At 42.8% G+C, this 25,357-nt stretch overlaps 4 protein-coding genes across 5 annotated transcripts in view; 3 read left to right on the top strand and 1 right to left on the bottom strand.

The window, feature by feature from the left end:
* Positions 1 to 9,413, top strand: part of LOC134099386 (bridge-like lipid transfer protein family member 2) — a 25,190-nt gene extending 15,777 nt beyond the window's left edge. For both annotated transcript variants that reach the window (XM_062552235.1, XM_062552236.1), the window contains exons 26-39: positions 1 to 146; positions 431 to 530; positions 913 to 1,095; positions 1,385 to 1,506; positions 2,068 to 2,223; positions 2,807 to 2,922; positions 3,611 to 3,791; positions 4,232 to 4,318; positions 5,172 to 5,282; positions 5,476 to 5,611; positions 6,416 to 6,543; positions 6,946 to 7,047; positions 7,326 to 7,460; positions 7,833 to 9,413. The exon at positions 1 to 146 is cut by the window's left edge and continues 61 nt beyond it. In XM_062552235.1, the coding sequence (XP_062408219.1) occupies positions 1 to 146; positions 431 to 530; positions 913 to 1,095; positions 1,385 to 1,506; positions 2,068 to 2,223; positions 2,807 to 2,922; positions 3,611 to 3,791; positions 4,232 to 4,318; positions 5,172 to 5,282; positions 5,476 to 5,611; positions 6,416 to 6,543; positions 6,946 to 7,047; positions 7,326 to 7,460; positions 7,833 to 8,024 (1,895 nt within the window). In that variant the 3' untranslated portion in view covers positions 8,025 to 9,413. The remainder of the gene's footprint in view (positions 147 to 430; positions 531 to 912; positions 1,096 to 1,384; positions 1,507 to 2,067; positions 2,224 to 2,806; positions 2,923 to 3,610; positions 3,792 to 4,231; positions 4,319 to 5,171; positions 5,283 to 5,475; positions 5,612 to 6,415; positions 6,544 to 6,945; positions 7,048 to 7,325; positions 7,461 to 7,832) is intronic.
* A 456-nt stretch (positions 9,414 to 9,869) lies between these two features.
* On the top strand, positions 9,870 to 15,263 carry rskra (ribosomal protein S6 kinase related a). The gene is made up of 12 exons (XM_062552567.1): positions 9,870 to 10,124; positions 10,657 to 10,917; positions 11,134 to 11,217; positions 11,338 to 11,406; positions 11,725 to 11,794; positions 12,537 to 12,644; positions 13,185 to 13,225; positions 13,336 to 13,363; positions 13,701 to 13,790; positions 14,068 to 14,156; positions 14,292 to 14,402; positions 14,726 to 15,263. The coding sequence occupies exons 1-12, from the start codon at positions 10,098 to 10,100 to the stop codon at positions 15,077 to 15,079; spliced, it is 1,332 nt and encodes a 443-aa protein (XP_062408551.1). The 5' UTR covers positions 9,870 to 10,097; the 3' UTR covers positions 15,080 to 15,263.
* A 386-nt stretch (positions 15,264 to 15,649) lies between these two features.
* On the top strand, positions 15,650 to 21,110 carry nipsnap2 (nipsnap homolog 2). The gene is made up of 10 exons (XM_062552395.1): positions 15,650 to 15,764; positions 16,659 to 16,798; positions 16,936 to 16,981; positions 17,258 to 17,352; positions 17,845 to 17,915; positions 18,074 to 18,214; positions 18,445 to 18,476; positions 19,178 to 19,272; positions 19,372 to 19,455; positions 19,697 to 21,110. The coding sequence occupies exons 1-10, from the start codon at positions 15,673 to 15,675 to the stop codon at positions 19,759 to 19,761; spliced, it is 861 nt and encodes a 286-aa protein (XP_062408379.1). The 5' UTR covers positions 15,650 to 15,672; the 3' UTR covers positions 19,762 to 21,110.
* Positions 21,111 to 21,162: 52 nt separating this feature from the next.
* On the bottom strand, positions 21,163 to 24,051 carry psph (phosphoserine phosphatase). Its single transcript, XM_062552396.1, has 6 exons — positions 23,987 to 24,051; positions 22,953 to 23,108; positions 22,678 to 22,812; positions 22,377 to 22,522; positions 22,092 to 22,240; positions 21,163 to 21,705 (listed from the first exon to the last, which is right to left on the bottom strand). Exons 1-6 carry the CDS (start codon positions 24,025 to 24,027, stop codon positions 21,595 to 21,597), a joined length of 738 nt encoding a protein of 245 aa, XP_062408380.1. The 5' UTR covers positions 24,028 to 24,051; the 3' UTR covers positions 21,163 to 21,594.
* Between the last annotated feature and the right edge of the window lie 1,306 nt (positions 24,052 to 25,357).

A 25,357-nucleotide genomic window follows, 5' to 3' on the forward strand; every position in this document is an offset into this window, starting at 1 on the left:
TGCTGCAGAACGAGCACCACCCTGCCTGGTACAACGACACGCTCAAGCAGAAGACCACCTGGACCTGCCTGCTGGACGGCATGCAGTACTTTGCCACCATGGAGTCCAACCCTTCAGATCAGGAAGACTGGCAGCTCTGGCTAGAGGTGAGAGAGGGGCTGGAGTCTTGAGTTTAGGAGCAGAGAATTGGGAATTGGTAGCTGTTTTGCATGGAGAGAACAGCAATCATCTGTGCTATTGAATATCCGTATCAGTAGTATCTCTTAAGTGGTGTTTCACAAACTGCTGTGTTGGAGAATTGTTCGTATTCTTTTTTTGTTTGTAATTTTAAATACGGGGACCATGGCACGATTCCATAGTCCAGTGTTCTCTGTGAGCTCATCAGAAGGTTCCCCACTCTAACGTTCTCCCCCTCTGTGTGGCTGTGCAGGTGAAGAACATTGAAGAGCACCGTCAGCGGAACCTGGACTCCGTTCTGGAGCTGATGGAGAGTGGCCAGGCCGTGGGAGGCATGGTCAGCACCACCACCGGTAAGATGACTCCGCCCGTCTCCCCACCTTCCGGCACCTTTATCTCCCCGTTCTCACAAAGACGGCTCTTGTTTGACGTACTTTTAAAAAATTCATGTTGAACCTTTTTCACAAAAAGCACCATTTAAGAAAAGGTTTCCACTTTTGGGACAGCTGAAAATAGTCTCTGACGGCAATAGGTGACTTAACCTTGACTGAACTAAAGTAAACACATTTCACGTGTCCTAAGAGAATGTTTTTCAGATTTTCATCTCCCGTAAATAAATATTTCTGGTCTCTCTATTGAACGCATCAGCCATTGTATCCTCTTTTAATTGTAAAAAAATTTAAATTTATTTTAATGATTTCTAAGTGGCTGACTGGTCTGCTAACAACCCCCCAGACTGGAACCAGCCGTCTCAGGTGCAGGAGACGCCTCAGGTGCAGCGCATCATCTCCCGCTGTAGCTGCCGCATGTACTACATCGGCTACAGCCACGACATCGACCCCGAGCTGGCCACGCAGATCAAACCGCCAGAGATCCGCGACAACCACGAGAAAGAGGACCTGCTCAACAAACAGGCTGGTGAGAGGCGCTGGCTTCACGAGCTTCTCAATGCAGCTGAGCTCACCCCAACTTTTCCTTAAAATAAAACCTTAAAATATCTTTTAGTTTTAAAGATTGAAAGCTTCTGTGGGTATGTAAATATATGTAATCAAATTGATTACAGGAATAACATGTTTTAGTCAGTACCCATAAATCCCACTGAATCCCATGAGTATTCTAGGATAGCCTCCCCCAGTGCAGAACACCCCTGGCACATAGACCCAATTGATGCTGGCACTGAGAGCACTAACCCTATCGTCATGTCTAGGTGCCGTGGACACATTCACGCTCATCCACCATGACCTGGAGATCTCCACCAACCCCGTTCAGTACGCCATGATCCTGGACATCGTCAACAACCTGCTGCTGCACGTGGAGCCCAAGAGGAAGGTCAGCTGAAGCTCAGTCACCACTCCTCTAATTAATCCCTTTCACATTTTCCGGATTTCCGCGTTTGTTGATCTGAGGCTGATGATGATACCATGGCTTGATAAAGCGTACTCCTGCCTCTTGGTGTTCCTGTAGGCTGTGCTGCAAAGTGTCCCTGTTGACTCTGCCCGCACCTTTGAACCTAAACGTTGGCAAACTTGACAAGGAAGTTTTGAAAAAGCACTTAATTTGTAATGAATCTGTTTGTTGACAGTGGGTAGCCGGCAAGTAGCTATAGCTTTGAAATTTCAGCGGAATTTGATTTAGCCTTTATAGTGATTATTTAATCATATTAATTATCTGCTCGTGGTACAGAAGAGAATGATGCAGAGGGTGATGCTTAAATGACAAACACTGATACTGTCTGAGAAAGTAGCCATCCTTTGCCTTGCATTCTTTTAATCGCCACTTGTTTGAAGAGCTCACTTTTAGCCTGTGTTGATGTGTGTGGCTCTGGTGTTGTGCTACGGGAACTCTCTGTTAGCCTGTGTTGATGTGTGTGGCTGTGGTGTTGTGCTGCAGGAGCACAGTGAGAAGAAGCAGAGGGTGCGCTTCCAGCTGGAGATCTCCAGCAACCCGGAGGAGCAGCGCAGCAGCATCCTGCACCTGCAGGAGGCCGTCCGCCAGCACGTGGCCCAGATCCGGCACCTGGAGAAGCAGATCTACAGCAACATCAGGGTCAGCGTCACATCGCAGCACTGTTATTTACATTCGTATTTACATTCATCCAGCAGACGCTTTTATCCAGAGCGACTTATATCAGTTATATTTCAAGGGCCATTGTAACAGCCTTGTTCAAGGGCAAAATGGTGAAAAGCGGGTGTTGAACCCACAATTTTTCAGCAGGCTATTACATGCTAGCTCAGCTCCTTGGCCACTGCTCTACCACTGCCACTCTGCCACTCTACTGCTCATCCACTCTGAAAATGGCTGGTTATTCTTCAGACACAGGGAGCTAATTATGGACCTAATTAGTTTGTCAGCAAGCAAAGTTCTCACGCATGAAATACAGATTTCATGGGAGCATTGAGCTGGCTCATCAATGTTCGCGCTTCAATGTCTTGCCCATGGTGTGAGATTAGATCTTGTCTAGTTATTAAGTTAGTTAGTTAGTCTTTTAAAGTCAGTTTTTTAAAAAGACTTTGCACTTTGTTTGCCCATGAATCAAACCCCATGCCCATGGGGGTGAGGTCAGAAACTTGGACCTGCGCTTACTGATTCGTTCTTAACGTCTGTGTCCGTGTGTGTCCTCCAATCGCAGCAAGACGAGCTGAGAGGCAGTGAGCTGTCGGACATCAACCTGAAGCTGCAGAACCAGCTGAACCAGGAGAAGACGGACCTGCAGATGAAGAGCGAGGAGCTCAACATCCTCATTAGGTGAGACGGCGCTGCTGCACCGTAGCTGACACAGCCAAATGCTCACACAGTGATATTGAGCAGCGTACCATGGCAAACTATTCAGTAAATATTAGAACTATCACTACCCGTAATTTCCTGACTATTAGCCGCGGCTTATACATTGATTTTGCTAAATTTCTTCTGCTATGAGGTTAATACAGGGGGGCAGTTAATATGGTATTGATATGGTTTTGTTTCTTTTAACTTGCATAAAACACTGTCCTGCGGCTTATACACAATGCGGCTTATATGCGGGAAATTACTGTGTACATCAGAATTAGTTAATCCTTCACTAGCTTGGGTGACTGATGAACCGCTGCCTATTCCTAATTACATTTGAATGACTTTGTGGTTAATAGGGGAATATCAACAAGTAAAGGGTAAACTCAAGGTGCTGGACAGAGAAAAAGTCTGTAAAAAAGGCACACCAGTCTGCACATCAGATATTGTCCCCAAGCAAGTTTAATGAGGAAAGGCCCGGAACGTCACCTGAAAGATGGCTTTTGTTCTGGAGAGATATCTGGTGTGCGGACTCGATTCCTTTTTTAATGGTTAATAATTTCACAGTCCTCTATTTAGAAACTGGCATCTCTTTTTGAGACCACAATATTGGTTACCCAATTTGTGGGGCTGTGTTCCTACAACTATGCCCTCCCCCTGCCCCCAGGTGCTTTAAGGACTTCCAGCTGCAGAGAGCCAACAAGCTGGAGCTGCGGAAACCTCCGGAAGACGTGAGCGTGGTGCGGCGCACAGAGATCTACTTTGCCCAGGCGCGCTGGTGCTTGACAGAGGAGGACGGTCAGCTAGGCATCGCCGAGCTGGAGCTCCAGAGGTTCATGTACAGCAAGGTGGGACGGCACGACCTCCGCATACAGTCATTTCCTGTGTATTAGCCGTATTATTATTTTGTTGAATTTCAATTTAAGTAAAGTGACTGCTAGCTCATGTTGATAGTATACCTACTGTTTTGTAAAAAATGAATGACTAATTACATGCTAATTACAAAATGCAAAATTGTATATTGACTGTACACTATGTATTCACCACAGTGCCCAATAGCCCAGTGAATCAGATCAGTGCTATAGTCAAAGAAGAATGAATGAATTAAAAGCATTCATTTATTAATGTATTAATTTATACATGTATAGCCATTCCCTGTGTATAAACCTCGTTTAATAAGTGAGAAGTTACGGGTAGTCCTGTATGCATGTGGAGACATGTTGTTGGGTCTCACTGGGCCAGACAATGGCTGCAGGATTTGACACATTTGTTATTTTGGTCTCCACAGCTAAATAAGTCCGATGACACGGCAGAGCATCTCCTGGAGCTGGGCTGGTTCACCATGAACAACCTGCTGCCCAATGCTGCTTATAAGGTAATAATGGGGACATGGAGGGTGAAGTGTTTACAGTATATGAAGGGAAATGGAGAGAAATCGAAGCTCAGCAGCTTGGTCAACGCTGTCAATTTAATGTCAAAACTAGACATGCTAAGGTTTAGAGGCAGCTTATGTGACCAGCAATTTGTGAGTGATCTGGACTCTGGACTTATGATGATCCTTATGGCTGTATTCAAATATTGTGCCCTTCTCTCTCCGTGCAGCACGTGCGGGTATGTATAGTTCTGCTTACCGAGTTGTCTGTCAGCGTGCCTCACCTCTGACTTCATCCTCCATGGTCGGTCGTACTGTATTCCCCCCAGTTGTCTCTTCATTTCATCACCTCATGCATCCAAGGGAATGCGCCCCGACTCTCCAATGACCATTTGTCATGGCGTTAGTCACACGCGCCCCATGGGTTCAGTTCAGACCATTGTTATGACTCCTTCATTGCCATGCTTGGTGTGTTTTCAGTTATGAGAGGGGAGTCACAGTCCAGTCTTGAACTTGAATTACAACCTGTGCCATTTCTTTGTTGTTCTGTCGATGCTTGTTATACGTTGACCCAGCTCTGTGGACAGTTCCACTCTGTCTGCCGTCCTGTGTTGAAGTATTCATGAGCATGTAAGAGAGAACGTAAACAAGATGTTGGTGAGGCGTCTTCCGTTTGAGTTCAAAGTGCCACCCTCTCTTATCGGACCTGTGTGGAATTCCTGGCCTGTGTGAGGATGTCCCATGAGTTTGCATGTCTTTGAAAAAATGGTATCTTGACTCTCACACACTCCCTAATCCCTTTTGGTGTTGGAAGAGGGTGTGATTTGATAGACTGTTGTTGTGATGGGTATTTCAGGTGGTGCTGCGACCGCAGAGTCCATGCCAATCAGCACGCCAGCTCGCCCTGCGCATCTTCAGTAAGGTCCGCCCGCCCGTGGGGGGGATCTCCGTCAAGGAGCACTTTGAGGTAATCATTTCAGTTATTTACCGTCATTAATTTAGTTTAGTTTGATTGATTGATTTTTTTTTATTATCATTATTTATTTTTAACGTGTATTATTGTAATAGGACATATTGTCACACAGATTGTCAGTTGAAATTATTCAATTAAGTCCAAATGGGGGTGAGCTTCACTGCAGTGTGCTGTTTGCCATCCACAGGTGAACGTAGTACCACTGACAATCCAGCTGATGTATCAGTTCTTCAAGCGCATGATGGGATTCTTTTTCCCCGGGCGGAACGTAGAGGAGGAGGAAGTGGGAGATGAGGAGGACAAGTTCAGACTAGTCACTACAGGTCAGTGCACTACACAGGACCACAATCTACTGGCCTACATTACTAAACTGAACATTATGATCTTTTAGTATCTCAACCCTTTCAGGTTAGGAAAGCAAAAAGGACAATGTGTTTTTAATAGTTATTTTAGTGCACTCAAAAGCTATGCTTGTGTTAATAATTTATTATAAAGGCGGTATTATTAGTATCCAGCACATTGGAAATTAAATTCATTATTACGTACATTTTGCTCAGCTAGGAAATATTTGTTTTCCACAAACCATATGCACACACTTCTGTGACTATTGAGCAGTGAACACTACTCATTAATAAATGATGAATGTGTTCCCACTATATGATAAAGCAGACGTTGCTTGCTTCATATTGCATGCAAGCTGAACATATTTTCTAAGGTTTCTGTACATATGACCAATATTACACACACATTTTCTTCTATTACTTTGGAGTAGAATGACTTTGTTCTTTTATTGTTGGTTGCAAGCACTGGATGATGATTGTATCGATTAGTTTATCCTGGTGTTCTATCCTTCTCTTTCACATGGTCTCACACATGTACTTGTTCTTTTCCTAAGGTCAGTGAAGGTTTCCATTGATTTTCCTCTCTCTAGTCTGTCTGATGGGGATATCGGATTCCCGCCTAATGTGTGTTATGTCATACCAGTGGACCTCCCTTAGCTATAAAAAGCCCCTGTCCTGACATTGAGGAGAGGGTTGTGTTCTGTTGAGGCCAGATCACGTTGTTGGATGTGTGATTTGGGGAGTTTGTCTGAGGCTCCCCTTGTTAATGGTTTGCTCCAAACGCAGGTATCCCTGTGGTCAAGCCAAGGCAGCTATCGGAAGATTCCATTGCGGGGTTGGGCACAAGTAAAGGTGTGGCTCAGGGCCTGAACCGCACAGCAGGTGTCAGGAGATCCTTCCGCAAACCCCCTGAGGTACCAAACTGTCCTTCAAAATATAACACATCAGCAGCAGAACACTCCAAAAGTCATGTTCTATTCATGTAGCTCTTCACTCACACGTGAATGCAGTTTAAATTCTGGTCCGATGTACCGATGATTGGTAGTGATAAATTGATGAATATGAATGGCAATATAATGGAATATGAATAAAATTATAATGAACATTTTTAAAAAGACCATACCTTAGAGAATTGAGAATTCCAACAATATGTTTTCCATGTTACTTTCAAATACATTTACATTTACATGTCAATCATATTACAAGGGCCACTCTCCCCAGAGAGGTTACAGTAAGTGCCTTGCTCAAGGGCACAACAGTGGCATTACAGTCACAAGGTCTTAAATTAGTGATGCAATATTTTTCCACTTGCTCAGCATCCTGTGGATGACATCGACAAGATGAAGGAGAGGGCGGCCATGAACAACTCCTTTATCTATATCAAGATCCCACAGGTTCCTCTGTGTGTCAGCTACAAGGTGTGTGAAGTGCTGCTCTACCCACCACCACACTGTAAAGTGTGCATGCTTTATTTGTTTATAGTATAGATGTTTCAGAATATCCTTTCTCACAGATTAGTAACATAAATATTTTACTCCTGTGTGTGCGTGCGTGTGTGTATGTGTGTATACTGTATGTGTGTGTGCGTGTGCGTATGTGTGTGTGTGTGTGTGTGTGTGTGTGTGTGTGTGTGTGTGTATGTGTGTGTGCGTATGTGTGTGTGTGTGTGTGTGCGTGTGTGCGCGTGTGTGTGTAGGGAGAGAAAAGCAGCGTTGACTGGAAGGACCTGAACTTGGTGCTGCCCTGTTTGGAGTATCACAACAACACTTGGACGTGGCTGGACTTTGCCATGGCCGTGAAAAGGGACAGCCGCAAAGCCTTGGTGGCTCAGGTACTGGAACACCTCCAGTCACACTGACATATTATTCATGACCGGTGTTAACTTGTGATATGGTGTCCCAAAACACATTGTAAAAACAAATGTAAACAGGGTAAACAAGATAGATAGATAGATAGATAGATAGATAGATAGATACTTTATTGATCCCCAAGGGGAAATTCAAGACAAGAACAAGACTTTGCATTGAAAATGTGACCCAAGAATTTACGCTCCCTCTGTCTTTCATTCTTTCTTTCTTTCTTTCTCTCTCTCTCTCTCTCTCTCTCTCTCTCTCTCTCTCTCTCTCTCACTCTCACTCTCACTCTCTCTCTCTCTCACTCACTCTCTCTCTCTCTCTCTCTCTCTGTGTGTCCACCACCCCAGATGATCAAAGAGAAGCTGCGTCTGAAGCCGGCCTCGGGCTCGGAGGCGCGGGGGAAGGCCGTGGTGGAGGGCCGCCAGACAGACAGCAGCCTGCAGCAGCAGGAGGAGGAGGACAAGGCCCGGCTCCTCATCGGCCTCAGCTCGTCCGACAAGAGCTCCAGCAAGAAGAGCATCTTCAGCCGCCGCAAGTGACCAGGCCAGGCCACAGCACAGCACACTACAGCCGGCCTTCATCCTTAATAGGAAGTACAAGGGATTCGGACAGCTGGCTTTGTTAATTACTACTACTGCCCCCTGCTAGTCCAACACCACCACTGCCTGTGGTGGACAGAGCACTGGACTGCAGAGGGTTGGCAGTGCCCCCCCGCCGCCTCCCCCACCCCCAAATGTTGAAGACTACTAGTGGGAGAGCAGAGAGCGTCAGAGAAAATGTCCCCACCACCTCCACCTGTGCTGCCTTCTTAGCTCCAGGCAGGCCGGAGAAGCAGGGATCTCGGCCTCCTGGAGGAACCTCACCCCAACCCCAACCCCAACCCCACCCCCGCAGGCCTGAGCAGCTCACACCCTGGAGGCGCTGAGGCTGGCGCCTGCTGTAGTGTCCATCAAAGAATACAGTTTCACCAAGTGTGGCTCTCCATGTGTGCTTCTTTGTGTGTGCCATGCCCGCCGACCGCGACTACGTTTCACTTAATCACATTTCTTGGCCTACTTTGTGGTCCTGTGCTAGCTAGCGCTGCAGCGACTGTCTGTTCAAGAAAAGCTAACGGTTATCATTGCTGCATCAGTGGTCATTGCACAGCCGAGTAGTTAGCGTCGTCTTCTCTTGCAGTTTGAGTGTCTGTTGCTATCAAATCCTCTCCTGCTGGTACGGGAGATGTGATTCAATAGAGAATGGGCTGTTTGTGCTATGCTCACCTCAAAATTCTCCATCAGGACCACAGCGTTTTTTAGTATCTCAAAGAAGCTCTTGTGTGAGCTACTAGCCCTACTAATACCGTTTCCCCCCCGTACATCGTTGACAGGTAGGATGAGACATTTCAAGTAATGTAAAGTGTTGTGTTCTGTAAAATGTTGTCCTCTGGAATAGACTTCTCTTTGTGCTTGGTTCAGAGTCATTAGTGATGGCTTCTCTGTATCGCCCCATCTCTGTGCAATACTGTACCAAAACAAAAACACGGTATTGGCTTTATTTATGGTGTACTGGCATATGTGATTCAGTCACATCAGTGTTCCTTGTAAAAGCATTACATTACATAGCCTGGTATAATAATGTTTTGTAATTTTAACACAATGGCACTTTTTTACAAAAAGGATTTTCACATATTTTTGTAACCATGTGTATTATTTCATTTGTGTACATTGTGAATGCGGTGTAACTTGAGATACTGCTTCTTTAACGCTGTTTCTATCGAATATTCCAGTAAAAGATTTCAAGACAAAGTCAATTTAAGCACTATTTTGCTCACTCATATGGACTGTAAAATTTATTGACCATGGTTAATCTGTATTTTCAGGCAGATCCTGGCACCATGCATGTATCTAATGGAAATTGTCAATAAAAAGAGTGTTATCAAATGGCAACAGTTTCAGCCTCTCATGCATGCATGGAAACCAAGTCAATAACAGCCGGATGAAGATGGTGATATGCAATAACCCACAGATCTATGTGGTATGACATAACTGGTGGTTTTCAGATGACGTAGTATCTTTCACTAAACCTACTAGGATTAAGTTGAATGTTAGGGGGGGGGGGGGGGAGCTCTGCCAGGGTATATGTGTAGGTGGAAATTTATTTATGTATTTATTTTTAAATTTCGACTTAATATTGTTATGATGCAGATATAGACAGGCACAAATAAAGTATGGACAACCAAGTAGCCCTATAGATTTTGTAATTCTCTCTCATTTGATGGTGGCAGCTTTGTGTGTGGGAGGTGTCTAGATATCATAATGATGGGGCGGGGTTTGGAGTCATTCTGTTTGAAGCCTGCTGTGTTATCCCGCTCAGACCTACATGCCTACTGTAGCAGGAAGGATGTTGAAGAGATAGGGTAAATATTCGGACGAAAGTAACAGCCAATTTTTTTGTTGTTCCAAACCAAATGTGATCCTGACCACGACTGTGCTGGGTTGTGAGATGGGTTAAAGCGCGCTTTCTAGCTGCGACATTGAAGATGTCCCAACAACGACACAGAAAAACTGACGATAATTTTTGAACCTAAGAAGAATAGGCCTACATTGTAAATCAACGAATATAAAAATGTGATGGGTGCGAACGTCGGCAAAGACAAGGTAAGTGCTTCAAGACATGCGACTCCACGAGTGAAATCAGTATAGCCTACAAACTGTCACACAAGCCCACTGTAGTCCCATTTACGAAACTGTTTGGTAAAATCTCTGAGATTGACTGAGATATAGCCTACTGTATTTGTGGACAAAGCGCTGTTACATTGTAACAAAGACAAGAGGGAGACCCAAGTGTGTTTTGAAGTCAGTGAAGTGCATTTAATCTGTGACGCAAGATGCAGTGGGCTCTGACTAGTCTGTTTTTCAGTGGACAGGCTTTGTCTGAACGGCTTAATCCTGTTGTTGTATGCTCTGACAGACCTGTCAGCGTGGTTAAAATCACAAACATTATATGGCTACACTCACCATGGAATATTTCTGTGAATTGTAGGTCCGTTAACTCGCAATGCTTTTTTGTGTGTGCTCTTAGTATTTACAGTAGATGTAACATACAAGTAGCCTACTGTAAGAAAGCAGCAGCCCGCACATGGATTAAGATGCTCTCTAAACAGGCGACTTGCTGCCATCTTTAATCCAGAAACAGAGCCCGTCTGTGGACAGGTCAACTGTCCCAGGATGGCAAGTGTTCCTGTCTGTCACCGGAGTGCTACGCAATCGTCACCTAAGCGTACTCGGCCAGCCCACCAGGCGAATGCTGGAAGACAAACAATCCTCCATCCCGGAGTCCCTGCTCCCGGCTCCCGAGAGGCCTCAGATGGAGTGGACACTGCCTGGCTTCATCTCGCTTTTCCTGCCAGAGTTTCCACACCGCAACTTCACTGGACAAGTCCATTTCCAGGTGGAGAACACCCCTAACACACACGTCAACCTTCCATTCTATTTAACATTCCCTTGCAAGTAACCTACTAGTCTGGACATTTAGTTGAAACATCAGATTTCAGATTAGGCTATTCATCAGGGTTCACAAGTTAGTGTCAGTTTAGTGCTTGAAAGTACAATTCATGTCTTGTGTATTGATGAGCCATATTTGTTTTATTGCTACATTGCTTCATAGATTTTGGAACTCATTGCCAAAGGTTCCTTTGGTCCCATCCTGAAAGTAAAGGACTGCTCGGAAGAGAAAATTTACGCAGTCAAGGTTAATATTTATACACTCAAAGTAGGCCTACATTACTGTGTGGCATATTTCAAATATTCATGGATGTTTACAGATTCATATTTGGTTCTGTTTTCTGTGTGTAATTTTGCCGGTGGTCAGGTCATGCCCAAGTCTGAGATTCTGAAGCAGGGTGTGCTGGAGCAGTCAAAGGAGGAGGTCATCATTCAGGTATGTCTGTCACACACTAAGAGATTATCTGTTAACCTGATAGGCTGTGTCTGACTTGGCTTGACTGAACCAGGTCGCTGTGAGATTCACCAGGTGGTTCGCTCACTGGTTGTCTGTCCGCTTGCTGTCTGCTTGCTTTTTAACATGAATTTCATCTTCACGTTGTGCCCTACAATTGTATGGTTTCGAACTTTTACCAGATCACATGCATAAACGAAATCATATCCACTTCATGCTCATGCTCCATATCTATGCTGATTCCATGTTTGTTTGTTTGTTTGTTTGTTTGTTTGTATTGAATTACTGACTGGCTTTCAGAGGCAGGTCAGACACCCATTTCTTCACAATCTCCTGGACTGTTGGCAGACTCAGCGCCACCTCTTTATTAGTGAGTCCTTCAGCGCACAGCAGAGAGCGCCCAGTGATACCCCACCTGCCACCCCTCACGCGTCTCCTCCTGCCACCCTCAACCCAACCCCGACCCTGACCCCGACCCCACCCTTTTTTTGAATTTTGTTCCAATATTTCACTCCGCAATTTTTTTATTTGTTGTTGTCACAATCACACGACACAGCTTGAAGTGTGTCAGACCTTATAGAAACAATCTGATTTGTTTACCCCTCACCTTTTCCCGTTTTTTTTTTTTCACTTTTTCTTTCTTCCAAAATACTGTCTTGCTGCTTCACTCAATCCTACCTGTCAATATTTGTAACCCCTCTAGCTTCGACTTCTGTAGTACTTCCTGCTCACTGCAGTGTGTTTTTTCTACCCAACCTGACCAGCTCTGCACCTGTTTTCACCCCTGTTGTTCACCCCGTGCTCTCTTATGGTTTGGAAACCCGTTTCCTAACTTGGTGCTGTTTCATGCTCTGATGTCTAGCCTGTGTGTGTGTGTGTGTGTGTGTGTGTGTCTAGAATGTAGTTGTGCATACTGCTTTGCGTAAAAATGTACTTCGATGTTCTGGAATCATTGAGGGAAAATGAGCCATTTTTGTGATCTATGTTTTAACCAAATTGATATGTCGCAATTGTTTACAGTTTTGACAATAATTCAACTCGACTGCATGCCAATGGGTGAAACATGTTTCGCATTCAGATATTTTAAAACACGACATCTCTGTTGTTCACAGTGTGCGACTACTGTAGCACTGGGGACTTGTACACCTACTGGACCCTGAATGGCCAGTTTGAGGAGACAGAGGTGCGGGTGTACGCAGCAGAGCTGGGCTGTGCCCTGGGTGAGTGAGACGCAAGAGGACAGGCCAAGGCTACGGCAGGTCATGTGGAAGAAATTCACAGAGCTGTTTGTTAACACTCACTTACTCACCCACTCATTCATCCTTGAAGCTGACTTTTTAAAGCATTGGAACTGGAACTGTTTGATGGATCTGTTAAGACTTCAGACTAAGAATAATCAAAATTCAGTGAAGGGAGTTTGATATCCCCTCTATAGGAATCAATGTAAAAGAATGCACATAAAAATAAGTCTATAAGAAAACGGTATTTCTGTACAGTAGTTCAGTCGTGAGCCTCCTACTCTGCTGACATAGTCATGCACCACACAGCCATGCCTTGGGCAACTGTGATCTGTCTGCAGCCGTGTTAGTCAGAATTCAAGGCACTTTTTAAAGAAGGTCTGACTCATCAGGATGTCTACGTTTTATATAAAGCGCAACTGGAGTGGTTACAAAACACGAGTAAATGCACCAGTTTTGTTGTAGTGTTTTTAATGTGGTCCGATAAATGCCAGTTACTAACCACTGTGATGTTGTCCCTAGGGTGTTTACATGATTTTGGAATCATGCACAGAGATGTGAAGGTATGATCAGCTTAGATATCAATTAGATATACATTTTTATTTACTTTCATTGTATTTATTTATTTCACTTTATTTTATTAATATTTTATGTATTGTATTTTTTTTTACAGATGGAGAATGTTCTCTTAACTGACCAAGGTAACATTTTAGAAGCAGTTTTGTTGTCATGCTGCCATGTGTAGTAAATTAAATTATCTTTATTGAGACATTTCAAAGATATGAAACTACAAAATAGTTGCACAAGTAAGTTAAGTTTAGTGGCTTGTTTGCCCATTTTTTTTTTTAAATATATATATTTTAGCTAATCATTGTAACTCAGACTAGTGTCTGTCAGGATCAGTAACTCTCAACAATTTCACCTCCTGTGTAATATCCGTAATTGTTTGATCAGTGTGTAAATCTCACCCATCAATGAACTCTACTGGATGTTCTGGAGAGGGCTAATGCGGTGTATTCATGTCGTGTTGGGATCCAGGTCACCTGCGCTTGGCTGACTTTGGGCTGTCTCGGCGCTTGGAGCGTGGGGGAAGGGCATACACCATCTGTGGGACAATCCAATATATGGGTTAGTAGGTCTTGGGACGTCAACCTGGTGGAATGTCCCTTTTTTGTGTTGCAAGCACTGTTGGCATTTCAAAGGTGCTTTTTTAGCCTGACTGTTTGGTACAGTTTTGCTAAAGCTAGTGTTACAAATAACACAGTATTATCACAAGGGGAACCTGGTCCTGTCCTAGTCCTGGTCTCATAGTACAAGTACATACTGTAGTTATCCTGTGTTTTCATACTGCTTCCATGTCATGTAGTGTTTGGTAAACATACTGTATATACACCTCCTCCCACAGCTCCTGAGGTGCTGGCTGGGGGTCCTTACAACCATGCTGCTGATTGGTGGTCGCTTGGTATTCTGCTGTACGCATTGACCACAGGAAAGGTACATATTAGTTTTGAATATACAAGTCATGCCTTCAGTTATTATATTCAATCAGACAAACACTAATGACTTCAAGTGCCTCCGCATAAAGCCAATATTGTTAACTAATTGTATCTGTTCCTTCTTCCTGTACAGTTTCCCGTTCCTCCAGAGCCTGATCATGGCCGAATGCTGGGGAGAGTGAGAAGATGTGCATACGATATGCCCGATACGTTCAGCCCAGCACTTTCCCTGCTTCTCACAGACGTGAGTAGTTTTGTCTGACCTTCAAGGCCCATCATTCAGAGGCAGCTATCAGTACATTAGTATTGATATCGAAAGTGGTTACACAGTCTGCATTTACAAAAGATGGACTGTTCTGTTCTGTTCTGTTCTGTTCTGTTCTGCTCTGTTCTAACAGAACAGTGACTGACTGTTTCATTACTTAAATTCTATTAAGCATGCAGTTGAATTTATCATACGACAGTTTGCGTTTCAGGTTGGCAATGTCATTTTAGCCGTGACAGAATAAGGCCCAAATATAGTCTGGTGAAACATCTCTTCTCATCCACCCTTGTTTTCTTTTGTAGCTCCTCTGCAAGACCCCAGCCCAGCGTCTGCACAGTTTGGAGCGGTTCAAGATGCAGCGCTTCTTCTTCGGCACCTCCTTTGACTCTCAGCTCTTGCAGAAGGCGCCCATGGAGCTGATCCTGGAGCTGAAGAACCACCCCGACCGCCCGGAAAAGGCCCGCAGAGGCGTCTCAAGTGACCCCTTCCAAAACTTTGACTATGACTTGTTCAGTTCCCTGTCCAGTCCAACAGACTTGTCACCGACCTTAGCCAATGCTGAGCCGAGCGTGGAGCTAACTGGGTACGAGCCGCTGCACATGTGGCATTCACATAAAGGATTGCCTCACGCCGAGAGAAGCGCTACGTTTGTTTGATAGATTTAATGGGTGCCATTCTCCTAAAATGCCTGATTTTGAAGAGGTTTTTGTGTTTTTGTTTTCTATTTAACCAAATACCTCCCTGTACTCTGTCTAATACATAACGTTTGACTTTTTTTACTGACCATTTGATCACTGATTGTCATTTCCAACAAATAAACCTCTTTGGTGATTCACAGTATTGTTTGTTGTTTGCATTTCATCTTTTGTGCATGTGAATGTCTATGAGCTTTTTAGAAGCCGTATTGAGTGACTACACCTGTAGGCCATATTAAACCCTGTCAGAGTGTGTGGAAGTGTCATAGGAGGGTGTTTTTCCCTCTTTGCTACTAATCTTAACTGTCATTTCAAGCCTTCTTGGTCCAGAATCCAAGGTCAAGTTATTATTATTATTATTATCATTATTTACCAATAACACTGTAACATCAAACGTTTCATGCGTTCCATACAAATTTTTGCATGCATAACAGACATGCAATGCATACTGTAAAAGACATACATGGTTCCCTACCACCCTCTGCAGGTAATGCGTATTATTGACAAAAGCTTAACTGTGCTCTGCGTGGACTTTACGGTGCTGTCACTGAAAGATGGCGGCTCGAGTCCTTCAGAAGGGTGCCAATGGCCTGAATCAGGTTAAAAACAAGGCCCGGACGAAAGGACAGGTCATTGACGTGATCAGGTGCGGTGATTTTGTTGAGGATCTGTCATTTCTGTGAATGTGTATGTGTCGCCTGTGCAAAAAGACGCGCGAGTGGGCAGTATCTTGATGCTTGTTGGCTGTAGGAGATGCTAACACGTAGCCTAAGATACTGAGTTGATTTCAAGGCTCTTGTGTTTTCATGCAGTTATACAGCTAAAATGGAACATTTTGATGCTATGCAGTGCTTCGGTTGAATGGTTTTAGGTGGACTTGGATTCGAAATATTTACGCTGTCATACTGTTTGACTCTACGTGGTGAACCAGTGCAAATAAAAGCCTTTATTGTTCAAGGTCATAAATGTAGCTACCATCTAATTCTCAAGATTAGTAAATAACCTAGTTCAACGCGAAAAGCTAGATGCATTAAATGTCTTTTAAAACATATGCCACAGTCATATTTGTGGTTCACAAGTACCAATTGCTATTGAGTGTGCTGCTGCAATGACAGATATTTCTGTTTGGGAACTGTAGTAACAATGTAGCAAGCAAACATCTCATGGTGTATAAGAGGAAGCAATTACCGGATGCTCAAAGAATGTTTTGAAAATGTGTTGCATCTTGTAGCCTATGTTGCTACTATGTAGCATAATAAGAGTATCTTGCTGTGTTGCCTTTATAAGGGCCCAGCTAACTGTCGAGTAGTCATTGTGTGCATTGTTTTCCTTAAGCTACCACATGACCCTTTCTGTTTTAAAAGAAAAGCTGCCTATCAAAAGTCCTCAGACTCTCGAGTAAATACGTTTTTGCTAAATTACTGACAGTAGAAGTGATTAACCCTGTGTCAGATTTTAGAACAGTTATTCAATTAACCACACAGTGGTCACATCTTTTCTGAAACGTACAGTGTTTGAATGCTTTCTGCATGATTTTCAGGACCTTGTCAGTATCTAGCAATAAACAGCGAGAAGACAGCTGGTTTAAGTCGCTGTTTGTGCGCAAAGTTGATCCCAGAAAGGATGCACACTCTAATCTACTTGCCAAGAAAGAGGACAGCAACTTATATAAAATTCAGTGTAAGTAAAGTTGAGTAACAAACTCATTAACTCATTATTTGTACACAGTGACCTTAAGAAAACACCTACTCTTTTGTTGCCAGTGTTTTCATAATGCCAAGGAGAACACTATTAATCAGATGGTTATTCTCTTTTAGTTCACAATGTGAAACCGGAGTGCCTGGAGGCCTACAACCAACTCTGGTGTGTAAATGATCATGTTAAGTCTTGATCTTGTTTCACCTGTCTAGCTATTCTTGACATCTGCCATTGTTTACTCTGAAGTTGTGCTCGATGTGTACTGTGCTCTCGTCCAAAAAAACGTCTAACACACTTGCATGATTCAGGATCTTCTTACAAACTTGGTAGTCTCTTACAGTGCATACAATTGGTAGCACTTACGGTTGTATACACAAACTTGAGAATCTCTTATACCCCTGAACTGTGCCAGGTGAAAAGTATCCACACCTCTGTTCACAGTGAGACGGTTTTGCCATCCATTCATGCTGATAAGTACTACCCATGTGAACTAGTGGGGACTTGGAATACCTGGTATGGAGAGCAGGATCAGGCTGGTATGATATGGAATCTGAGCTTGCAAATCCTGATTAAAACCACAGAAATGTGATTGTCTGTTTATCATAGTCATAATCTATCATAGACTATGCATAGCTCCCAGTGCTTTCTTCTGTACTTGATAGATAATCCACATAGACTATGCATAGCTTCTAGTGCTTTCTTCTGTACTTGATAGTTACACCATTTCTCAAAATTTGTTCAGATGTTAAGCCCTGTTTTTCAGATATCTGTATGACACTAATATGCACTGTATTATGGGTATAACACTAATATGCACTGTATGCATAGTACTGTATTGACTCAGTGTTATAGTTGTGTCTGACATTATGTTTAAGATGTTTTGTTTTACATAACGGATTAATGGTTTGAACAGAATAGTGTGTGTTACAATGAATGGTATTGGTATTGTTGAGTATTTACGATACATCTTTAATCATTTTGATACATTTCTAGTGCACTCACTGCATGGTCATAATTGTTTTGTATAGTTCACCTGTGGCGATACCGGGGAGGCTACCCAGCCCTAACTGAAGTTATGAACAAACTAAAAAATAACAAGGTGAGATGCTGTGTGAGATGCTGCCTTTTGGTCAGTTTCACTAACATAATGCATGTTGGATAACCACGTTGAGATGAATGCCACATCGCTTGAAGATCACTCTACCTGACTGCACGCGGTGTTGAGTGCTGGTCCTCTCGTGTTTGGTCCCTGTGCAGGAATTCATGGAGTACAGACAGGAGAGAGGGAAGATGCTGCTCTCCCGCCGGAACCAGCTGCTGCTGGAGTTCAGCTTCTGGAACGAGCCTGTCCCCAGAGATGGACCCAATATCTACGAGCTCAGGTCCTACCAGTTAAGAGTGAGTATGTGGGTCAGCAAGATCCACTGCAGCTTTGAATAGAGCAGTCACAGTAGTCCATTCAAATCCCAGGTAGCGCTTTCTGCATGCTAGAATTATTTTAGGAGACGTTATTTATTAACAACACTGGTTATATAGGGATATAATCAGTGATACGTTTCAGCAGTGCTCTCGGACTGTACAGATGGACAGTTAGATGACCAGTGTTATTTTCTGTGCTTCCTCCTCAGCCCGGGACCATGATTGAGTGGGGTAATTACTGGTAAGGCCGTCTGATCATATTTAATTTACTCATCTGTACTTAGCCTACATTTGGGCACATGAAATCTTAATTTTCAGTTCATTTCTTTTAGGGCCTTATTAAAAGAACTCCCTGAAGATCAAAGAATATTTTCGTTCTCATTTCTCAACCAGAGCATTAGCATCAGCATCAATTGTCCATGGCATTTATTTTGGTTGCCATGGTACAGTCTTTGCCGCGTATCGTTCATGCAGGCTGCAATGAAGGCATCTTTTTTTCACTACACAGCCTTATCTTGTTGTTGTTGTTGCATCTCAACAGATCTAAAAGGGGAACACAGTCGCTCGGATTATTCTGTTACATAAGGTGTATAAAGAACCTGCAAGATTATTTTCTACACTGATTTCAAGATATATTGTCTGTGTAATCCACGGGAATTGATTCAGAGACAGAAACGAATGCTCAAATGACCAATCTTGTCAATGTAAAGCAAAATGACCATTTGGATTTAATCTATATATTGAGAACCCATGCAATTATGGGCAAATCAGAAACTGAATCATTTGAACTGGGAACTGATGTAAACTAGCATGCATTTAAGGGATCAGTCCTTGGTGATCAGAGTTTAAGCACAAAACCTGACTGTGCTTATAATTGTATGCTGTTTTTTTTTTTCAGTATTGTGGGTTGTCCTCTGTGTGAATATTATTGTTTGTGTGCAGGGCCCGAGCTATTGGCTACCGTCAACACAACCAGGAAGCAGTGGGCGGCTTCTTCTCTCAAATTGGAAATCTCTACATGGTGCACCATTTGTGGGGTAGGACCTCTCGGCTCCCGCACACTTTAAACACTGACTCAGGCTTGTGTAGACCAAGATGTCTTTATCAGTGTGTGTGTGTGTGTGTGTGTATTACAGCCTACAAAGATCTGCTGACTCGAGAGAACACCAGGAACGCTGCCTGGCATAAGGAGGGTTGGGATGAGGTTGTGTACTACACAGGTGAGATGCATGTGTTGAGCCACAAAGAATATTATTTCATTGATGCTTACGCTTCTGGAATGAGAATGCTTCCATTCATACTGTATGACTTAATAGCCCTGTTTATGAACTCTGAGCTCCCATGCTCAATACACCCAACTGTAAGAACTATTCGAAACCATCTAAGAAATGTTTTGCACTTGATAGTTCAAGTGATGCTTCAAGCAGAGGGGCCCATAACGGCATGTCTCTTTTGTCATAGTTCCTCTGATTCAGCACATGGATTCCAGGATAATGATTCCTATGAAGGCATCCCCAATGCAGTAATCTCCAACAGCCTCCCGAAAGCTTAAGTCTGGACCAGTTAGGAATTTTCACTGCCGTCAGTCTCTGCTCCTCTTCAACCGCCGACCAATATCAGCATCTTTCGTTCTTAATTTATTTTGTGTCCGATTTGTTTTGTGCACCAGCAAACTGAAGTTTGTATTTCTTAAAAGGTACCAATCTAATGAAACATTACGCCGCCCCCCCCCCCCCCCCCCCCCCCCCACCCTCTCTACACCACACACACACACACACTGACAAACCAGGAGTTCTGTTTGGTCCTTATTGTGAACGTGCTTCTGAAAGTCTGTGGACCTTGTTAGCCCGAGTATTAAAACCTCCTGATGTGATTTGAGACAAGATGTGATTCGTGACACACCGTGTCCATTTAAATCTGGTCAGTGGGTCAGAGGTCATCTATTTACGGCACCAACCAAAGTACTGCTTAACAGCGGCATTCTGTCCATACAAGTTGCCGAGGATTTGCGTGGATAACTTTGCTTTATTGAACGAAATTTCTCCCGGCACACTTCTGAAAGGTGCTTAATAGCCAGAGCAGTGTCCTAAGTTATTTATGTATTTATTTCATATATTATGACATGTAATGTCATGAGATGTAATTACATTTTCTCAATGAAGTTTGCTTAACTTGGCACGTGAGAGAGGAGTGTGGCAGATGAGACAGGCCATTAGGAAAAACTGGGTAACAGTGGTTATCCTTAAATAGCCTCGTGTCTAAGGACACTGCTGTATATAGAAATTACCTGTTTATAGATGACATTATTGAACTTAAATGGCTTTTCAACACACTGACCAGAATTACAACAACAATATGTTGTTGATTGTTACAAATCTGAAGCACTGATGGAAATTGAAATGTAAGAGTTATGAAAGATATGTCATTCAGGTCCACATATACTCAGAATGACACCCAGATGTCTAGTCCCACTATTATTGTTTTTCAGCTAAGAACTCAATAATGTAACTTTCTGTGGATGAATAAGTGACTTTGACTTTATTCTTAAATTTAAAAAAAGCTTACATAGTCCTCTTGAGATACTTTTTTTTGTCTTAATTGCTGTGTCAGGATATTGATTTTGTTGTCTAAACCGTCTGTTACGTTTTGTTTCAGCACAGGTGTCAGTGCTCATTTGCATTTGCTTTTACTGTTTCCAGATCGAAAACTGTAATCCAGATTTAAGATGTCAAAAGATCAGGTGGTTGTTGAGTGTAATGGTGGCATGCCTCAATATGTTTTTAAATCTAGGAATTGCAACGTGACAAACGTCAGCACAAACCATATGTACATGTACTAGTGTGATTGTACAATAAACCTTGAATGGTACAAAATATTGAATGCTCCTAGGGCTATGTGTGTATAGAAATGAGGAAGATCGGGCATCATTAGATATTAAAACTTTATTCTTCTCTATTTAGTGTCAGTAGCAAAATTAAAAACCTTTCCATTTAAAAATATGCAAAATGCACATTGTTACAAGCAACACTGCAGCAGGTTTAGTATTTTTCTCATCAGAAAATTGATCAAGACCACATTAAGTGCAGTTGAAAAACAACTGGCAACTTGAAATAGCCACAAAACACTGGAATGTTTAATTAAAATAATTAACTGAATATCTTTAAAAACACCTCCTTGTGACGGATCTTTATATTGTATGTTAACATTTCAAGTTGTGTCAAATGCTTTCATTTATAATTACAATCCCTCCACACACAAAGTGCATCTGCCTAAAAATTGAACAAAATAAAAAAAATACTAGAAAAGGCACAGAAGCACAATATTTCGGTCATGAAAACGTAACAGATCTCCCTTCAAGGTTATATCATTTCCAGTTCCTTCAGCAGCTCTCCAAAACTTGTAACGTACCACAGGCTTCGGTCCTTCACTTGAGGCCTGACAACATTTCCCCCGAACCCAATGAAGGCACCCTGTACAAACATCACGGTTGAGTGAGCCAAACCAAAGCTTGGAGTTACAGTACATACAGTAGTTATGTGACCAAATTCCAAGGGATGGCAGTGGCATCCCACAACTATTACCTTATTACATCGTGACTCAGAAGGGGGATGTTATCAATGATAGTCAATTGTTCTACAATACAATTAAATCCACATGTAAAAAAAGGTGGTTCTAGAGTCTAGGTTTCTAAATAGGCCATTTTACACAACATAATTTCAAAATGAAATTTCTTTGGTTAATTACTATTTAACCAGTGATTCAAGTTAAGAAATAGTCGATTTGTGGTCTTACAGTTAGTGTGTTAGTTGGTCACTACTAACCTGGTCACACTTATGAAGGAAAAGAATATACTTACAGCTGGAGGGCAGGCCTCGAGATCTGTGGCACCATCTCCGATCATCACCACCTTCTTAAAGCCATACTTCTCTTTCAGCATGCTGATGACTCGGCCCTTGCCACCCGACTCTGCAGTGGGCTGAGTCTCGTCAAAACCAGCGAATTCACCTGAGGAAAGGCCACCATTGATGAATCACCCCTGAATCTCTGACATTTGAAATTATGTGGACCACCACTGCCTATTATGGAGTCATGTGTTGTGAAAAGGTCACAGAAGACCTCTGGGGCATCCGAGTCTGCTCACCGTTGAAGTAGAACTTGAGTCGGTTTGCGTAGACATTCTCATGAGGTATGCTGAGCTGACTGGCAACATGTTCCACGATACAGCGAAATCCTCCAGAGATAAGAAATACCTTCACATTTCTCTCATGTAGTCGGTCAACAAGCTCTCTGGAGAAACAGGAACACAATGCAAATTCAAACTCAGTCAAACAGCTGGATAAGTTCTTAAACCATGTGGTAAATTAAATATGAAACACCTGTAAATCCAGGTAAAACATTCCTACAGCAGGTAAACAAGAAAATCAATATCAATACCAACTTACTTAATACCTGGAGTCAACTGGGGAGGATGGTCAGTGAGAAGCTTGTTGACCTGTTCCCTGGAGCACTTTATGATTGACAGCCGATCTGTCAGAGCTTTTTTGAAAGTAACTGACCCACCCATGGCGTTGCGAGTCCTGTGGGTGAAAAAAAGTTTTTAAAAGATTAGAAGTTTGAGAAGTTGATTTGCAAGCACTAGCGCAAATATATGAGATGCTGAAGGTAAACTTAAAACAATGGAATAAGTCATGGCAAGTCCTCATCCTCTCATTCATACATTTCCTGCACTGCATCGCCGACTCCGCAGAACTTGGCCAGCTCATCTATACCTTCCTCACGAATGACCGTGCTGTCCACATCAAAGCACACCGCATCTGCACATCGGAAGGTCTCCTTGGTCTGCTCCAAAGTTGCCATTGTTGTGCAGTATGCTCTAACAATGAATAAACACAGTGTGAGTTTTCATGGGGAAAAAAAGCTTCAGACAATCAGCAACAGGCAAATCAATTTTGACTTGCAGCAAACAATAATGACCTTTCCTGACTCTCAATTTAACAACTGATAGGTCATTTCAACAGCCTTTATCAGACATTTTTTTGACACTGTAGGCAATTGACTTCTTGAGTTTAACATCACTGATTCAGCAAGCATTATTGTCTACTTAGGGGCCAATATCGTGCTAACATGCTGTGGCCCCCGTGATTAAGGTGGAGCCAAGCGACTTGTTTGCAGCTACTAATCAGAATGAAACATTTGCTCTTGACAACCGCCGGTGGCCCTTCCACACAATTGCCTTACAACTGACCCCATCTATTGCCGTACAACTTCATCACCACAGAGCAGCTTGCACGTGATTAATGACATCAATAAGGTGCACAGTTCAAACAGTCACTGCATAATGATCGAGACTCAAGCTGCTAAAAATCACTAAAACCTAATATTAGCAGTACCACAGCACCGATGTTGCATCACCCTCCTTGCGCGACGAAGGAAGCATCAATGCACAAATACACAGAAAACATTTGAAACCTCTCGTTTATCTTATTAGCATGCATATCACAGTGCGCCTTCCGCTTCAAGAATCACTGCAAGTGCAATTAATTTAGACGCTAAAAAAGAGTTAAACAGTCCAACTAATTGTTTCGATTCATTAACCAACTAGATGGCACAACGCAATCGTTTACTTTACTTTAACACGTCTTGACATTAATACCAGTCATTGACTCTTCTCGGAACATAGAGATATATAACTCTTAAACTGCGTCGAGGTTTATACACCTAAAATATATTAAAAGAGAAGTTGTTACTCACTGCTGGATACAGCGTTGTAAAACTGGCCACCGGCACTGCATTGGTTAGTCCACTGGGGTCTTTGGAACAGGAAAGCTCTAGCGAATCAAAATGCAGCATTTGCTCGGCCCCGCCTCTGCTAATATATCAGACAAATGATTGGTTGACTTGACCGCGTCCAGTCTATGCATTCAGCACATTGGCAGATTCGGTGGGCAGAGCCTCCCTGACAACAAATGAAATTCTTGAATATCACTCACATTTCTATAGGGTGGATCTAAGGTTACGCAATAATTGTTGGGTAGGTAGTAGGCTATGTTATGTATGAATGGAAAATCACCAAAGATTCATTAAGCCTACAACTTTATTATCAGCCAAAGACCAATGTGGACATACCACCACTTTTCTTCATCGTCATCCTCAATAAGTTCTTCTAAATCCTGGGGAAATGTGTAGGATTGTTGTCACTGTCAAAATTCCAATGGCATTGTCCTATAATCACAACTCAGCATTCGCCCTTTCGAGCTAGAGACTTTCTGCCAAAACACCTGCAGTTCTCTCTCGATCCACTGTCACCCCAGATGCTCTCATCACTCTCACTTTGCTAGATACACATGTCATCATTCTCTTTCATCTGCTGAATTTATATTTGACTTTCTTTCTCTCTATCTTTCATCTTGACTACACCATCTGATCATACCATATATCAGATTGAGCTCAGGTAAAATCATATTAAGATCGAAACCCTCTGTTTCGCTTGAACAGTAAGTCTCCTGAGTCCTGGGTCTTCCTTGTTTCCTGGGTCCTTCCTTTAGCGGTGTCCATTAAAAAGGTCACTCCCATAGATGAAGCTAAAAGCCTCAACGTCCAAAAGCCTGCAGAGTCAGCGTTAAACTTAGAATGCAGTGTGAACACACCCTGGGGTTTACCTTTCAACCAGGAAGCATGTCTGCTGATATGTCAGGACATGTCACACTGCTCAGGCTCTGACAGGTACTTTGTTGATATTGTTAATAGCTACAGACTAGTTACTGGAGACACTGGAATTGTTGGAGAAAAAAAATGGACAAAGTTTGCACATCACACAATAAGTCCTATTGGAGATAATGATACTGTGATATAAACAATTGTACTATTATAAACATGTAATTCAACTCTCATCCAGAATTCAGAACAGGAACAGGAACAGGAACAATAGAAGAGGATACAGAATATCTGGCTGCACCATCTTACCCTAATGCAGTCGGTGGTCAAATATGTTTTTAATCATGATTTGTTTACCTCATCTTATCCTGACTAATATTTAACCTGTTGAGGAGTACGGTCACAAATTCCACAAAAACATTTAGGCATAGGACGTTAGGTTCAATCAGATGTGAACAGAATATACTG

This window comes from Sardina pilchardus, chromosome 13 (genome assembly GCF_963854185.1).
Source record: "Sardina pilchardus chromosome 13, fSarPil1.1, whole genome shotgun sequence".
In the NCBI taxonomy this organism is placed as follows: Eukaryota; Metazoa; Chordata; class Actinopteri; order Clupeiformes; family Clupeidae; genus Sardina; species Sardina pilchardus.